This window comes from Antechinus flavipes, chromosome X (assembly GCF_016432865.1).
Source record: "Antechinus flavipes isolate AdamAnt ecotype Samford, QLD, Australia chromosome X, AdamAnt_v2, whole genome shotgun sequence".
NCBI lineage: Eukaryota > Metazoa > Chordata > Mammalia > Dasyuromorphia > Dasyuridae > Antechinus > Antechinus flavipes.
The window spans coordinates 15,599,804-15,617,903 of record NC_067404.1 but is presented as its reverse complement, the minus strand read 5'-3'; the positions used below and the strand labels follow the sequence as shown (position 1 = coordinate 15,617,903).

General features: G+C 43.5%; 1 protein-coding gene across 5 annotated transcripts in view; it reads left to right on the top strand.

Moving 5' to 3' along the window:
* The window catches only part of LOC127542622 (nucleolin-like), a 35,905-nt gene extending 18,836 nt beyond the window's left edge, over positions 1 to 17,069 (top strand). For all 5 annotated transcript variants that reach the window (XM_051968354.1, XM_051968352.1, XM_051968353.1 and 2 more), the window contains 6 exons: positions 3,301 to 3,368; positions 7,705 to 7,766; positions 10,075 to 10,169; positions 12,872 to 12,956; positions 13,121 to 13,186; positions 15,991 to 17,069. In XM_051968354.1, the coding sequence (XP_051824314.1) occupies positions 3,301 to 3,368; positions 7,705 to 7,766; positions 10,075 to 10,169; positions 12,872 to 12,956; positions 13,121 to 13,186; positions 15,991 to 16,176 (562 nt within the window). In that variant the 3' untranslated portion in view covers positions 16,177 to 17,069. The remainder of the gene's footprint in view (positions 1 to 3,300; positions 3,369 to 7,704; positions 7,767 to 10,074; positions 10,170 to 12,871; positions 12,957 to 13,120; positions 13,187 to 15,990) is intronic.
* Positions 17,070 to 18,100: the final 1,031 nt, after the last annotated feature.

Below are 18,100 nucleotides of genomic sequence, written 5' to 3'. Positions count from 1 at the left end.
GGTCATTTACAACACACTGCTGAATGAAAGTGGAAAAAAACGGAAAGTTTTGACTGCTTTCACTGCAACTTTATGTTACACAATGTTAACTAAGTCCTCACTGCTGCTAAGCAGTTCTCCACCTCATCGGTTCTCTATCTTGCTCTCCCTCCTCAAACTTCTCATGGCTCCCTCTCCTCCCACTCTCAATTGAGAACCTTGACTCACATTGAACTGAAAATATTGAGGCCCTTCACCATAAGTTATCTTTTCTTTCATTCTCCTCATCTCATATCACTCAGGTGCCTTCTACCGTTACCTCCCCCCCCCTTGTCTCAAGTGAAAAGGTAATATCACTCCTTAATAAGGCTAACCTCTCTATCTTCAGAAGCGATCCCATTCTATTCTGTTTATTCTAAAAGATTTCCCCTCAGCCACTCCCACGCACTTTTTCAGTCCACTGGCTCTTTCCCTACTACCTAACAATATGCCCCTGTTTCTCTGTCCTTGAAAAACTTTCACTTGCTCCTTTGATCCCTGCTAACTCTTATCCTATATCTCTTCTGCCCTTTGTAGCTAAACTGCTTGGGAAGGCCTTCTATTGGATGCCTTCACTTCCTTTCCTCTGGCTCTCTTATTAACTAGGACACTCCAGCTTCCAGCTTCATTATTCCATCAGCCTGTCCTCCCAGACTGCTTCAGGATCTCCTAATCGCCAAGTCCAGTGGCCTTTTCTCAACCCCCATCCCTCTTGACCTCTCTGCAGCTTTTGATACTGTTGATCATCCTTTCCTCCTTGATTCTCTTCTCTCTCTAGGATTTCAACACACCCCTCTTTCTGGTTCCCCTACCTTCAAGTTTCTGCTAAATTCCACCTTCTACAGGAAGTCTTTCCCAACCCCTCTTCATTCTAGTGCTTTTCCTCTGTTCTTTACTTCCTATTTATCTTGTATATAGTTTGTTATGTATTTGTTTCCTTGGTGATTCTCCTCCCCCCCACCCCCCACCCCCCACCCCTATTAGGAGATGAATTTCTTGAAGGCAGGGATTGGCTTTTTTTTTTTGTATCCGCAGTAAATGCCTGGCACTTATGAAGTGCTTAAATGCTTATTGACTGACCGGGCTGTTGGGGAGGTGGAGGTGTGAGGGCAGTAATTAGCTAAGAGAGCCTTGAAGGCTTTTTACAAGAAAGTGAGAGAGATTAGGGAGGAAAGTTTTTGTTTGTTTGTTTAGAGAGGAACTTCCAAATAAGAGGATTAGTAGATTTGCTCTGCCCAGGCTGGAAATAGTGTATATAGCAGGAAAAGATGTCTGCTGACCGAACTCTAAAGCTTTGGCAACATTTCAAAACCCCTCAAAACCTCCTTCCAATTCTGATGTTAAAAATAAAAAGAAAACCATTTTTACCAGCTTTTCCTATTCTAGGTTGTACTAGTCTCTAGAAGGCACATTAAAGGAAACTAAGGGAGGCCTTTGCTATATTGAGTTGATGCTTTCTGGGAAGAGATAAATGACCACTTGTCAGGATGTTTTAGCAAGGATTCTTTTGGGGTTGGTTGAACTAGGTGGCCACAGATTCCTCTGCCAACTCTCAGCTTCTGGGTCACAGGGCAAGAAATGCCTAGCATGAGGAGGTGGCCAGGTGGCAGAATTGCCCACAGCAGAGATGGTGTGGCTCTGACAGGCTTTCGCCCCCTCCAAATGTAGGAAATGGAATGTTTTTTTATAGCAAACCAAATCATAGAGTCCAGGGAATCTAACTGCATTTCTTAATACGTTTTGTTTTGTAGAAAACAGTACAAAAATAAAGTACTATCTATTAATCAAACTTTCCAAAATTTCAAGGTTCTAAAAGCCTTTCTCCCCTTGACTTCAAAATCCCCTGAGATTTTTTTTGTCATCTGCTGTGCAGCCCCAGGATGAGAACCCTTCCTCAGTTAGGCAGGTGGCTGGGGGACCTTCTGGAAGGGCAATAAGCCTTGCCACAGGAAGCAGAAGCTCTTGATCATGGATCCCTGTTTTGTAAAGCAAGGACCATATGGATTCCCTTCACCCCTTGATTTCCTTGTTGTCATTTTAGAGACTGAGTAAAACCTATCACTAAAATAAACGTGGATTGATTGTGTAGTTTCTCTAATAAGGTCACTTGGGTTTTTGCACACCATTTTAAGATGTTGAAGTAGTTTATTTGTTTTTAGAAAACTTTAAATATAGCAAATCTTTGTGTATTCTCCTTTATGTTTTATGCCTTCTAATTAGGAATGTTTCCTTAGCACCCAAGATAAGTGTGCCCATTTTCTATTGTAAATGACACAGGCTGCCTTTCCCTACTTCCCCCTCCCCAAATCAGGTTGAATGCTGGACTATATGAAGCAGCAGGTTGTACAACTGAGGCAGAAAAAAAATTGTACATTTAATTAGCTCTTTGAGCCCTCCAGACTTAGATACTTGGGGCTGTTCTTTTGTGTATCAAGATCCATAAGTCATTTAGACACACGGCTTTAGTTTGTACTATTCAGCCACTTTGGCTGTTCCATATATCAGTTTTCCAAGTTCCACTTCGCTATGCTGACAAATTTGTTTCCACTTAGATCCTGTTTCTATCGATGTAAAAGGAGGGTTTGGCAATAACTCTAAAGACCCTTGTCTGATGGCTTATGATCTATGAACACCAAGGATATTCGGTGATATTCATGAAAAGCCGTTTAAGTGGCAAATTTATCCCCCTAACACAGCTGTTCACAATCAATCTTAAAGTTGAATCTTGATGTTCTAAGCATAAGGAAAGTCAAGAAGCAAAGGGCTTAATTAAGCTGGCTCCTTGCTTATGCTAATGCCTTATTTTAGGGACACCCAGCAATAAATCAATGTCAGTTACATTCAGGGAAATCCATTGATTATAAATGGAGCACCAGGCAGTGGCCTGATGTGCCCCTTGCTCAAACTGCACAGGTTTGAGTTTGCAAGTATAGGTGATCCCCACCTTGAAGATGCCGTGGCTTTCAAGAGGGAAAAGGCCAACTGAATACGTACTGGCTACTTTGGTGAGAGATGTTTGGGGCCATTGGTAGAACCATAGCAGGAGGGAATAAAGAGAGGGGAGATGTGACACATAGAAAGGTGTATGTCAAGCAACTTGAAATTGTAATTGCCATGTCCCTTTCCATACCTTATTCTACCATCTGTTGCCCTTTCTTTTAAACTAGATAGCTTACCTTCAAGATAAAGATTTTCTATAAACCTTAGAAATATATAATGAGCATAGTTTTTTTTCTAAGCTTTAACACCATGTCACACTTATACTTTGTTCTTTCCCTTTAGATTGTACCCCCCATTTCAAGAATCATTTGAAACTTGGCAGGACTCTAATGCTGAAGAGAAAATAATAGGTACAACTTTATTATGTCAGTGGCTTTATTTGCTCTTTTCTCAGTCCTTTAAAAATTATTTTGAATTTGACAAACATCGACAGAGACAAACATTTCCTCTTACCAAGGAAAATAGAAAATTGAGGATTGTTGGTGAAATCATTCGTCTCTATTATATACAGCTTGTTGAATTTCATTATTTAAGTAGATGTTAAGATTAACACAGTTGTTCCCAGTGCTTTCCTGCTTGTTTTTCCTTTTCATCTGAACTTCTTTCTGTTCTCATTAGTGTTTTTTTAACAAATGTTTCCTTAGCATTCTTTTCTTCCCTTGGGGGTGGGGGATGGGAGTGGTATCATTATCATTAGACCTCTTCAATTTTCTACATAACTATTTCTCCCCTTGGCTTCCCCCATAAAGTCCTCCCATACAATAACAGGTATAGTTAAGCAAAGCACACATTGGCCATTTCAAAAAATGTCTGTCACATTCCGCATCCGACTGGAGTCTGTCACCTCATTCTTGAGAGATGAGAATGGTGTTCCATTATCAGGTTTTAAAAATAATGATTGGGCATTGCATGCCAACAAAACTGATAATTTCTGTAAAATAGATGAATATTTTAAAAATATAAAATAGTCACATTAACAAATTAAGGACTAATGAATTTAACCCAATTCCTAAAAAAGAAACTGAACAAACCACGAAAGGATAAAAAGCACCAGGACCAGATGGACTGATAGGCAAACTCTAATACATTCAAAGAATTGATTCTAGTAGTATATAAGTGGTTTACAATTAGGCAAACTGTCAGGTACCTTTTCTGAGGCAGACATAATCCTGATAGAGAGAAAGAAAAATACTGTTCTCTCTAATGCACTAAAAAGTAGGGAATAAAATATTACTGATAGCCCTCACCTAATAACAATAGTATTATAATAACATTATATATATAATATGATTATAAAAATGATAACATTTACATATTACTTCAAAGTTTGCAAATTAATTTACAAATATCAAATTCAAATTTTAATCCTCACTACTGTGGAGGTAAGTAACACCATTATCCCAGTTTTACAGATGAGAAAACTGAGTCAGGTTAATTAACTTGCTCAGTTCTTATACCAGATAAGAGTCAGAGGTCAAATTTGAACTCAAATCCATGAGATCAATAAAATAGCCCACCTCACTGTCCCTACAACAGTTTGCTTGTTAATAATATTTTATTTTTTCTCAATTCCATATAAAGAACAATTTTAAGTTGTTTAAAATTTTTTTTGCTTTTGAAATTTTCTCTTTTCTCTACCTCATCTCTCCCCTCCCTGAAATGGTTAGCAATTTCATATAGCTTATAAATGTGCAATTGTGCAAAATATATTTCTTTGTTAGTCATATCTTGAAAAAAGAAATAGACTCCACCCCCCAAAAAATGGAAGAAATAAAGTGAAAAATAGTATGTTTCAATCCACATTCAAACTATTACTTCTTTCTCTAGAGCTGGATAACATTTTTTCATCATGAGTCCTTAAGAATTGTCTCAGATCATTATATTTCTGAGAATAATTAAATCATTCACAGCTAATCATCATATAATATTGTCATTACTAGGTAGAATATTCTCCTGGTTCTGGTTTTGCTCACATCACTTTGCATCAGTTCTTGTAAGTTTTCCCAGGTTTTTCTTTTGCCCTCTGAGGCAATTGAGGTTAAGTGATTTGCCCAGGGTCACACAGCTAGGAAGTGTTAAGTGCCCTGAGATAATATTTGAACTCAGGGCTTCCTGACTTCAGGGCTGGTACTCTATTCACTGTGCCACCTAGTTGCCCCTCGCCCAGGTTTTTCTAAAATCAATTCCTACAACAACTTATTAAAATGATTATATATCATACCAGCTTGGATTTTTTGTAGAGTGAGGAAAATTGCAAGCATAATACATGACATAACAAAAACAATAAAATAACAAAATATATCAGTAGATGAAAGAAAAGCTTTCCACAAAATAAAACAGCCCTTTTTTGTAAAAACAAAACAAAATATTAAAGGGCTTAAGAAAAACAGACTTTCTTAATAAGATAAATAGTACTATCTAAATAAAAAGTTGGCATTATCAGTAATGGAGGAAACACTAAAGGCCTTTTCAGTAAAATCAGGGGTAAAGCAGGGAAATCCATCATCCCTACTGTTATTTGCTACAGCGTTTAAAATGCTAGCTGTAGCAAAAAGACAAGTTAAAAAGAAATTAAGGAAATAAACCTAAGGAAAGAAGACAAGAAATTATTGCTTCATTTGGCATTTCCCCCTTGGAAAACTCCGAACTTGGCCAAAGTCTGCTTAGCAAGCAGGCTTATTTAATTGCTCCCCTTGGTAGCTATACTTTCTTTCCATCGGAGCACCTCAAAAGTCTGTGAATGTTTATACAGCTTCTTAGAATTAGGCCTCGCATGAGAGGCTTGGAAAGGAGGACCTGCCAAAGCAGAGAATCCAAGAAGCAGACAAAGCCCACCTTCTTGGCTGGGCCGGGGTGAGAGGCTTCTGGGGAGACTTTTCTGGGTGTGGGTAGGGAAGCGTCAATCGCGATCTGTCTCTTCCTGAGTGCAGTCTGTGTGGGTCTGTGGCAAATAGGTACCCTTGGGTCTGCGTCCAGATGTTACACGTGGTGTTCCCGAGAAGCGATGCTGGGGTCGAGGTCTCACAGAGACTTCTCTATAACCTCCTGTCTGCGTTCAGTTTTTTGGCAGAAATTGTTCCTAACTCAGGAACTTTAGGAAAATGTGAGCAAAGTCTCAGCCCCTTAAGACGGCGAATAACTTTTCCGTTTCCAAATGGATCGGAGGCTTCAGGCCGCATCCGAACCAGATGGAGTCGAAGAGGGAAAACTGTGTGTTGCCCCAATTTTGGCCCCGGCCAGCGCCGGGGCTGATGCAGCCGATGGGGGCGCTGACTCGGTCTCTTCGTGTCCCCCTGTTCACAGCCAGGCCTGGGGCCGAGCCGACGCTTAGAACGGCAGCGTCCCTGGCTGAGGTGACCAAAGGAGGGGTCACCCGTGCCCAGCTCTCCCTGTGCACGTGCCTAGTGTGTCCTTTTGGTCATAGATCCCAAAGCAGAGAGTTAACCAAAAGGGCTAACGCTAAAGTCAGCACACACACCCCCACACACATTTTACAGAGGCTGGGATTGAAGGTCAGAGAGAGGAGTCGAGGGCCACGGTTTGGTGCCCAGATCCCTTCCTCCCAGAAGTCAGTGCGGCACCGGCCTGGCTTAGCCAGCTCTCTGATTTCCCCGGTCTCTTCCCAATCCCAAGGAAGCTTCCCCCTTCTTTGTTCCCTATTTTGGAGACGATGCAGAAAAAGTGGGGCTCTTTCCAGTGAGTTTAGCAATCTGGGATGGAACAGCCGCTCCCTTCTTTGCCTCCCGTTGGCCAGAGCAGACGGGCCGTCACATGGCCGTCGGGGTCGCACGCCCCTCCTCCCCCAACACGCAAGCTCTCATTGGAAGAGTTAGTGAGCGCTACAGAAGTGCGGGCGACTCGGATTCTTTTCATTAGCGTTTGTGTGATGCCCTGGCATTTAGCTCCCTCCCTGGCACCTCGCCCCCTCCCCCCCAGAAAGCTGATGCTCCTCCACAGCTTCCTTTCCAGAGGGAGAAACTGACCCTTGCACTCAGGGAGAGCGCAGCCTGCCTTTCCTCAGCACCATGGCCTGTTTGTCCCTGCGGCGGGGAGGGCGCTCAGCGCCGTCTGCTCCCGTTTGTGCACGGGGCCCAGAGTGAGCAGACGATGGGGCCCAGGGTGAGCAGAGGACAGGTCCCGCGGGTCGTCTCAGTGGGATCGGAACCCAGCTCCTGGCTCGGCGTTCTGGGCCAGGGAAGCTCTTTGCTTCCATTCAGGACCTTCCGACGTGGCACGAGTTCACATGCTCTCACCTCCTCCAGATGAGGAGCCTCGGGCCGGGGAGGGAAGGACAGTGGCTTGAGCTCACACAGCAAATTGGGGGTTTAGTTAGGGTGAGGATTAGAGTTCAGACCCTAATCCACTCTGGTTTTGCCTGCTTCCTCCCTAGGGTTCCCTCTTTGTCAGGCTGGCCTGATTTTCTCTCTTTCCTGCTTTTCCCTGGAGCTACCCGAGCTCCCACTTGCTCCTCGGTCCTAATTCCGCTTCTGTCCTGCTTCCCAAACCCCTTCCCGTGCACTGAGCACAGCTGAGGTTCTGCGGGAGAGGCTCTTGTGAGAATGGTGGGTCGTGGCTGTCCTAGCGAGATCCAGGGAGGCCTGATGCCCCCGGGATGGCGCTGAGCGGTCTTCTCTCTCCCCCCCCCCCCCCACGTTGGCAATAACCAAATCCTTATCATCTTGGCAGACCTGACCAGGCTTGGTCACAAACTGAAGCTGTGTGGGCCGGACGATCATGATCTCATTAAGGTAAGAGAGAGGACCCGTTCATCACATATTCCTCCCTTCCCTCCTTTTTTACTGCCTTCTCTTCCCCCCTCCTTTCTTTTCTTTTCCCTCCTTCCTTCCCTCCCTCCCTCATTCCGTCTGTCCCTTCCTTCCTTCCTTCCTCCCTCCCTCCCTCCTTCCCTTCCTTTTTTCCTCCCTCTTTCCCTCTCTTCCTTTTTCCCTTCCTCCCTCCCTCCCTATTGTACCCAGGGAACTGTGTTTAGAGCCTGGGGGAGGGGGGTGGGGTCAGAGATTAGATGAGGGAAAGGCCTTACCCTCAGGCAGCAGGAAGGTGCTTCTGGGCATTCACCTACACCTCCCATGCACACACTCCCATACTTCAGGTCATTTTCAGAATCTCAGTATACATCAAGAGCTTTAGGGAACCGCCAAGCCCAGTTCTCCGAGTTTAGCAAGGAGAAAGTCAGTTCCCCCAAAGGCAGCATCAGTGATGGCTTCAGGGAGGAGGCAGCCTTGGCTTTGGCCTCTACGGCATGACCTGAGAAGCCCTTGGAACTGGTATGGGGGAATGGGAAGCGGAAGCGCCTACGCGCTCTGGGAATGGACGCAGCAGCAGGGCCAGAGTTGAGCATGTGCCCGAGGTAGGCTCGTAGCAGCTGGTAACTGGGTAGGAAAGGCCACAGGCGGGGAATATTCCACTGTCCCACTCATGTCCCAAGTGCAGAAACAGGATGAGTGACGGCTCCCGAGACAAAACAAGAAGGAGCAGGTTGAATGAATTAGCAAGCTCAGCTTCCATATATTATGATCAGGAATTCTGTTTTTATTGGGCTACCTTGGAGATAGTCAAACTTTTCATTTTGTGCTAGGAGAGTGGCTCAGTTCATATACAGAAATGTCAGCCATGTTTGTGGCTTTCCTGCTCGTACCCCTGAAAAGAACCCCAGAGTCATCTATTTAGAGCCCGCCAGAAAAGACCTTAAAAGTTATGTAAACATAACATCCTCATTTTACAGATGAAGAAACTGAGGCAGACAATTTAAATGACTTTTTCCCAAGTAAATACGGGTGGTAGATGGTAGAGTGAGGATTCAAATCCAGCTCTTTTAACTCCCCTGGCCCTTGGACATCCAGGGTGCTGCCAACAGACTTTGGTCTGCCTGAAAATCAGGTGGTAAATTGCTGTGATGCATTTCAGACACAATCCCATACCTCTCTTAGAATGTGGGCAGGCCTAACCCACTAGGTAGTAAGCAGCCTGACCAGAGACCCCTAGGAACAGGGAATCTCTGAACCCCTAAAGTACCATGATTCCTGTTGGGTTCTCATGGCTAAGACATCTTTCCCTCAAGACTAAACTATGCTTCTAGGCAGCTTTATATCCATTACTCAGTTCTATCCTCGGAGGACCAAGAAAAATAAAAATCAGCTTCGTTTTATGTAATAGCCTGTCAGATACATGAAGACAACCCCCATGTTTCCTTTCATCCCTGTCCCATCAGTTGTCCATTTTTCCTTTCCCTCACACGGGATTATCTCCAGGCCCCTTGCTGCATTGGCCATTTACTTGTGCACGTTCTCCAGCCGGTCACTGTCTGTAGGAGACTGGGATACCCACAACTCACCAGCGCATAGTCCAGCTTGGCCCTTCCAAGGACATAATGCAGAGCTCCCTCCAGCTCCTTGGGCCCGGCCACCATGACTGTGTTAATGCAACCCCAAACCACCTGAACTCTGCTCGCAGGGCACATTCTTCAGACACATGACCCCATCAACCACCAGATTCTTACCAGATAGACTAATGTTTAACTAGTTCTCCCCAATGTGAGACTTAGGAGATTGCTTTAAAAAAAAAATCAAATCTTTGCACTGAATCCAATTAAATTTCATCTTAGAGTTGAAGCTAAATTCTAGCCAGCCAAGTTTTAGATTCTGGAATGGACTAGTGGAAATGAGGATGCTCTGTTTGTCTTTGATTCTTCATCCTCCTAAGAATCCTAGCTGTATTAACTTTTGAAGACAGTTATCATTTAATAGTTTTGTAGGTTTCCAACTTTCACTTGTCCAATAACTGCGGATGAAGTGAGGCAGATGTCGTTATTCCCAATTCTCAAAACAGGAAACCGAGGCCCCCAAAGCTAATGTGTCTTAAGGTTTTACAGTTTACAGGTCTAGACCCGGGTTCTCTGACTCCCCACCCAGAATTCTTTCCAGAACACCACTGAACATGAGGCAGTGAGTTTGGAGAATAAGAGATGGTGGTGAAAGCTGGGCCTCTTTGTGGTGTTATATTTGTTCAACAAAAGATGTTTGTGTTTTCTTTTTACAGGGATGTGCCCAGGGGAAGCGACAGCTTGGATTCATGCATGAAGCAATCAATCGGATAGAAAGTTTGAGTTCTGAATTTAGTGACAAGCCTGCCAGGTAAAAAACCAGGGGATGCTCTCCCGGGAGAGCCCTGCTGAGAACTGGTAGAGGGGGTGGGGGTGAAGAGATCCACTTTACACCCTTTTATTTTGGTTCTGTTCTCTCAGGCTGAGATGTGTAGATTCGCACAGTTGGAAAGGATTGTAGAGGTCATACAATAAAACTTCCCACCCAATGCAGGAATCCAGGCCTGACTTCAGAGGGCGACTCCCCTTCTGTCACATCAGGGCTTATAGGTGATGAAACTACTTGAATAAACAGATACTTAGTGAGCAACAACTGGGGGCCAAGCCCTGTGCTCTGGGGGAGACAAAGAACATTAATCCATGGCCCCTGGTTGGTTTCAAAGAGTTAACATCTCATTGATAGAGAGAAAATATGTTCGTGAAAAATTGAGTAGCACTCTGCAAGGAGAGAGAAAAGGATAGAAGAGAAGAGAAAATAACGCTGGGCAATCTGCGTTTGGTTGCTCCACGAACGGCCGGCCAGGGAAGCTCTTAGGGGCTTAGGGTTGGGAGGAAGGCTCTTGTCACTGAGCCGGAAGGGAGAGGATGGTTTGGGGACCAATGGGAGCTGGATCTGAGAGGCTGGGGTTTTGAATGAAGGCATTTCCTCCATGAAACCGAGGGTTGTCCAGAGTTAGTGTAAGGCACTCAGATGAGGTTGAAGCCTGGTATGGGGAAGGGTGTGGCCCACAGTTACCCCACCTCTGACTCTGGGAAATTGCTTTTGAATTGGATTGGCCTCAGTGGGACATCATCACGATTCCATTTGCAGAATGGACTTGAACATCTGCGACTTAATGTAGAAAAGGATGATGTTAACAAAATACTCAAATCCAAATATACCTCAGGAGATCAGAGACCCCAAGTTGAACCCTTTCCCTCTAGTAGTAGAGCCCCATTCTGAAAAGAAGGAAAGTGTTTCTGAAAAGTATGTGCTTGAGGGCCTAGAAAAGGAACCCCTATGGCTAGAGGCCTCAAGTGGCCTACAGGTTCAGATGCTCTAGTTGAGTCAGTGTTCTGCAGCAGACTCATCTTAAGGGATAGTACAAGGAATGCTTGACTATAACAGATGATTTGGGGATACCCATTTAACTAAAAATTAAAACCACCTAACACAAGCTCCCTCTTGTCCCAGAAACAGGCCTGCCCTGTGAGAATAGCTGCCCCTGTAAAGAAGGGTGACCCGAGGTCCATTGGCTCAGGTTTGGGCCTTAGGCCACTGATGCATTCCGAATCAGCGCCGTAGTGTGGTCATAACTCGCACGAGCTAAGATACGCTGGTGAGGGGAAGAAGGCCGAGCAGGGGAGGAGTCGGGGGGTAGGAGAGAACAGAGCTTTCCTTTCAGGGCTCTTGATAAAAATTCCATCCAGTCTTGGGTGACTGAGAGAGCTGGTACCTGCTCACTACTGTTAGTGTGAGCTCTGGCCAAGAAACCAGAGGGAGCTGGGCCATCTCCCATCATCTTGAGGTATATCTGGCCGCTGCACCCAGATGGCTCTGGAGGGGAAGGTGAAGCAGGTGGCCTTGCCTGGCCCCTCCTCTCTTAAATCCAGCTCACTTGCATGTCACGGCATCTCCTCCCCGATGTCACGGTCCTCTTCAAGAACGAAGGGCGAGCGACAGCAGCAACAGCGATGACGGCTACAACTACCGCCACCTCTGCTAGGCTGGGCCACTGTGCCAGTGACAAGGCTCGGTTTTGCTCTGGACCGCCTCAGGCACATAGAAAAGGAGAGCCCCCCTAATGCTGGTGCCAGCATGTTTCGAGTATCAGGATTTACAAAGGACAGGTTCCTTTGGTGCTTTAAAGTAAGAGATGTGCAGGTTATTTGTGCTTTTTAGATGAGAAAACCGAGGGTGACGTAGAGGGAAGGACTTGCTCAGGGTCACCGAGCCAGAAAAGCGGCAGAGCCAGTTCCCTCCCAACTCTCCAGCAAGGATCCTGGGGACCATCTGGCTGGAGTCACTGCCTGGTCCTCAGCTCTGTAGCAAGCGACAGCCACGTTTCTGGGGCCTAGTGCCTGGGAAGTGCTTCACACATACTTGTGGATTGAATGGACGCCCTCCTTCCACACAGCATTTGGGAGCCGTCTTCCTGGGCCTTAAAGAGCCCTGCGGTATAGACTGGCAGTGACTGACAGGGCATAGGGAGAAGCTTTTGTGAGAGGGTGCCCCTTTCCAGAGCCCTAAGCCGCCCCTGCCCCAGCCTAAAATTTTCACACACACAGAGCATCCCTCGGCCCTGCCAAGCATCCTCGGTAGAACATCCCTCAGGCTTCTTGTTGCCCTTTTGGAGACGTAGGAAGGAACAAAGAGCTCTGTTGCTGCTTTCCTTCCCTCACCCTCCCATCCCCAACAGCCCTGGTTTTGTGAACTCTTTCTGTCCCTTGCTTGATGTTCTCGTGCTCCCTCCCGGGGGCCTAATGCATGCCCATGGTAGCGCTGGTGATTCCTCTTCCTACCCTGGAGAGGCCTTCAGAGAAGGGGGCCCTCCCAGGGTATCATTGTTTTGAGGCATGGATTCTGCTCCCGGGAAGGAGATCTGTTCCCCGTCCTGTCCTGGGAACGTTTTCATTCCCACCCTTGTGACCCTTGTACCTGCCATCACTCTCACCTGACGTCTGCCACGTCCCTGGCCCCATCTCTTTGTGGGGAGGGGTACGCTTAGGAAGCTGACTTGCTTCTCCTTCCAGGCCACGGAGGGCAAAGACCAAGGTGGAAGAGCTTTCTGAAAAACTGAGTAAACTCACCGAAATGCTGCAGGCACACAAGGAAGAGGTGAGAGAAGTAGGAGAAGGAGGAGAGTGCGGGGTCCTGAGTGCTCTGCCAAGTGCTTCTTCCCCCCCCCCCCTCCCCGGGAGTGTGGGATGGCAGGGATGAATTGGGCGAAAATGAGGGACTAGGATAATTGAATTTAACACTGCTGGCTCTCTGTCCCCAAGGTTCTCTGTCGTCAGGAGAGCACCAGTAGGCTGTTTTCTCCAAGTCCCCCCGGACTTCCCAAGCAGGTGAGTAGCCGCCCCCCCCCCCAAGCTAGGGGAGCTAAAGAGGTGGTTCCATAGAAGCTGGACGGTGCGATCCCTTTCAGACTTGGGAGAGATTTCCACTCTTTAAACACTTCGTTGCGCCAGACATTGGGGTCATAACGACAGTCAGTTCCTGCCCTCAAGGAGCTTATGTTCTGCTGAAGGAATCCAGGATTCCTCCAGCCATTGACCTGTATTGCTTGCCGACCCTGTGTGTCCTTTACCTTGATTCCCTCTCATATGGGGAAATGGGTTAGCTTGCCTTCCCAACTTAAGTAAAAGATCATCGAGGGCAAGCATTATCCAGTGTTCTTCCCACTGTGGGAAAATCTCCAGCCAAGGTAGCAGCACCTTAGTTCCATCTGACTTTCTCTGATTCCCATCAGCTGGTCATAGTTTTCATAGACATTTATGAGAATGAGCTTCATGAGTTCTGTAATCGCCCAAACCCCAACATCAACCCTTGGGTCCATTATTTCAATCTATAAATAAGACTCTGATGTTCTTCAACCAGGTAAGCCTCATGTGACCTCCCTCCTGGCTCATCCCTGATGAACTTCAATCTGAACTTGGGCTTGTCATTAGGTCCTGTAGACAGTACTGTGGGGTCAGGATGATGTTCTCAGGGCCAGGAGACTTCCCTCCCCTCCCCTTTTGTCCAGAGTATGTCCTAAAGCAGAATTCCCCCCCCTTTTAAATATAAAATTGTATTTACATATTTTGTTTATCACATCACTAGCATTTTTCCTAGTATCCCTCTATTTGCTCCTCTCCAAAAGTCATCTCATATTACAAATATTTTTGAAGAATTAAAAAGAGGGAGAAATAGCAAAAGTGATCAATATATAGAAAAAATTGCAAATATATTCAATGTAATCACATATAGACCTCCCCCCTCTGAAATTTGCTGCTCATCTTTTTGCAGTCACACTTCTTTTTTGTAATTTTGTAAAATTCACTTTTGATTGTTTTGTGTTGGATCTTTCTACTTCTGATGTATAGTCATGTTTATTTTTTCTTGTATTTGTTTACTTCACCATATCAAATCATGTAAACCTTTCCATGATGCTCCCCATTCATCATATTCATCACTTCACAGTAATATTCTGTTATATTCATGCACCAAAATTTGTTTAACCATTTCCCAATGCATGGCCCTTTATTTTGTTTTCACTTCTTTGTTGCCACAAAAAAGTGCCACTTTAAATATTTTAGCATGGTTTGGGATTTTCTTCTTACAATCACTTCATTGGTGGATATGTCTAGCATTGGAATCGTTTGATCAAAAAATATAGATATTTTAGTCACTTTATTTGCATAATGTAATTGCTTTTCCAAAAGATCGTATTGATTCACAGCTCCACCAACAATGCATTAGTGTGCCTATTGCCTTACTCTCTCCAACACTGACTCTTGCAATTTTCCATTATTTTTGCCATTTTGCAGGTTGTGAGGCTGTTGCATGTTGTACCTCAGTCTTTCTTTGATATACAGTTGTCTTACTGTTTCAATACATGAGACCTAAGTCTTTCAAAGTTGCTGGTGCACAAACTTTTAAATTTTATGTAATCAATACTATTTTACCTCCTGTGAGCTTCTCTATCTCATGTGGGATCTTTGCCTTTCTCATACACTAAGTCATATACATATTCATTTGCTTCTGCATATTATGTACCTAACCTATTCCATTGATCTATTTCTTATACAGTACCAGATTATTTTGATGATTATGTCTTTATATAGTATAGTTTGGTATCTAGTTTTGCTTGTCTCCCTACCTTCTAACTTTTTTTAAAAAATAATTTTTAAATAATTCAATTTAATTCAAATTCAATTTAACTTAATCAGATGAGCTTTGTTGTTTTTGACTAATTCTTTTGGTGGTTTCATTAGTATATCAATAAATAAGTTAATTGATATGTAGAATTTATGTAGAATTATTGAACAACACTACATACTTTCAATGTAAAAAAATACAAACTTTAAAAGTTTGATGATGTGGTCATATGATTTTTAGAAGCTTGGCATAAACTTCACACCTTTAACAAAATTGCATGCTTATGAATGGTTTGTCTTATTTCCCATAATTATTCATTGTTCTATGATTTGTTCTTTTCCTCACTAAGATTTAATTCTTGTTTCCTTTGGATCTATAGCTTTTCTTTGTGCTCCCTGAACTGCTTCTTGTTTTTACTTCATTGTGGTCTATAAGATTTGTGATTTGTCTTGTTTTTTATCAAATATAAAGTTTCTATGAAAACAGAAACTAATACAGATGGCATCAAACCCAAATGGAAACAGATCCTTGTGGAACATGTATTGATTTAGAAAACCACAATTAGCATCATCTATTTTGTATTGTATTCTAATTTATTGTATTAAATATTTCTTAATTACATTTTAATCCACTTAAGGATGTACTGCATTATAGACTGAAACCTGCAGGCTGTGAGTTTGATACCTTTGCTATAATCTGTGGGAGTATGACCATCACAAAAGGACATGGAAGCAGAAGAATATGGGAACCTGGGGAGAAAGGTGTAGGGGAAGAATAATGGGGGAGGCTTGTAACACATTGCAGATATTTGGGGCTTTCATGGGAATCCACAAGTAAGGAAGGTCTCCTCTTTTAGGAGGACTGAGACTGATGTGGAGTAGAGGAACAAAACCCTGCTGTGGATGATTAGTCCCAGTGGATGGGATGAGATACAGGGAGGGCAGGACAGGGCATTTTCAGGGTTGCCATTCCCAGCATGAAGACGTTTGTTTCTGTGCTTCTTCCATAGGACAAGAAAGCTGTAACTGAAGATGTAGCTACTTCTCTGAATGTGGAACAGAAGAAAGCCTGTATGAGTGGAGGCGACTGCATGATGGCTTTGGGGAAGCAGTCTCTGCTTCCTAAACCAGCGACAACCCAAACTCCACAGCTTGGTGTCCCCTCCTTGGAAAGTGAATTAGGGGCATCTCCATAATGGCCACGACTCAGCAATATATCTGGCCTATTACTCAGTTATAACAGAAAAAAAAATAAGAATAAATAATGATAAAAATTTATGTAGCACTTTAAAGTTTGCCGAGCACTTTGCCAGTTATATCTCGTTCAATTATCTTAACAATTCTTCAAGGGTCAAACTGTTGATTCCTGGGAAAGTCTTATAGCAGTTACATAGGGAAGGCTCTAGTGGTCCCACCTCAGAATGAAGAGTCTATCTTCTAGATCAAAGGGTACATGACAGTAAGACTCGTACTCTAGTTAAGCTTTCCATTTTCCATAGAAACTAGTACTCTATAGAAAAGCTCATTTTTTATAAATTTGGCTCAGTTCCCTTTATATTTCATAAGTGATATCCTTATCAGAGAAACATGCTGTGAAAAAATTTCCCCAGTTTCCTGCTTTTCTTCTAATTATGGTTTTGTTTCTGCAAAAAAAACCTTTTAATTTCATGCAATCAAAATTATCATTTTGCCATCACTTATCTTCTATTATTTGGATATAAATTCTTCCTTTATCCATAGATTTAACAGATAAGTTTTTCCATGTTCCTCTAATTTGCTTATAATAGCATTTATGTTTAAACCATATATTATTTTGACTTTTATTTTGGTGTATGGTGTGAGATGTTGGTCTTTGCCTAATTTCTGCAAAACTACTTTCTGGTTTTCTCTGGCAGTTTCTGTCAGATCGTGGGTACTTGACCTAGTAGCTTGAATCTTTGTAGTTATCAAACATTGGGTTGTTATTGTCATTTACTATTGAGTATTGTTTACCTAATTTATTTCATGACCTACCACGTTATTTTTTATCTAGTACTAAATTGTTTCTATGATATGGCTTTGTAATAAAGTTTAAAAGTTGGTATTGTTAGGCTGCCTTCCTTTCTTGTTGATTTTTACATTTCTTTTTCATTCATTCCCTTGTTAATCTTTTTTTTTTTTCTATTGCTCATGCAATTGGGGTTAGGTGACTTGCCCAGGGTCACACAGGTAGGAAGTGTTAAGTGTCTGAGGTCACATTTGAACTCTGGCCCTCCTGACTTCAGGGCTGGTGTTCTATCCATTGGGCCACTGAGCTGCACACCCCACCCCTGATATTCTTAACTTTTTGTTCTTTCAGTTGAATTGTTATTAGGTTTTCTAGATCTAGAAAATAATTCCTTGGTAGTTTGGCAGGCATAAAAATGAGTAACTCAATTAATTTAGGCGGTATTGTCATTTTTATTATATTGGTTTGGCCTACCAGTTGGTATTTCTCCAATTGTTTAGATTTTTCTTTATTTGTTGGAAGACTGTTTTGTAATTGTGTTCATGGAATTCCTGGGTGTATTTTGGCAGTTTGGTTCCCAAGTATATTATATTATCTGCAGTTCTTTTAAGTTGAATTTCACTTTCTTTTTCTGCTAGGTTTTGAGATGGCTTAATAAATATGTGTTGAATGAATATATCAGGACCTGGGAATGATCAGGAGTCCATCTGGAGTTCTGGGATATGGCCACTCTAAGTGTACTGGTTCTGTTCTTTTTCTCTTCTCTTGGCTTTGCTGGCAGAGAATTAATTGGAAGACCAGCTATTTAGCCCCTTTGCTTCTCCAAGGCAGGTTAAAGAGGGCAAATCTTGCATCCGCTCCAAGTGTAGGACTATTTCCAAGAGGAGGAAGAGAAGTAAGGATGAAGGAAGGATCGGGAAGGGGAAGTTGAACAGATTTTTAATTCTTTCTGACTCAGATCCAATGCACGATGTGGCTTCATTATTTTGTTTGAAGTAGATTCTTGGAATATCACACATTGCCAGAGTTTCATAGAAGGATAAAATTCATTCCCAAGTCATGCCAGACTTAGTGGATAATTGAATGTCCTGGTGGTCCCCATGGCCTCTGCTCCCCTCACGGCAGCTGGTTGG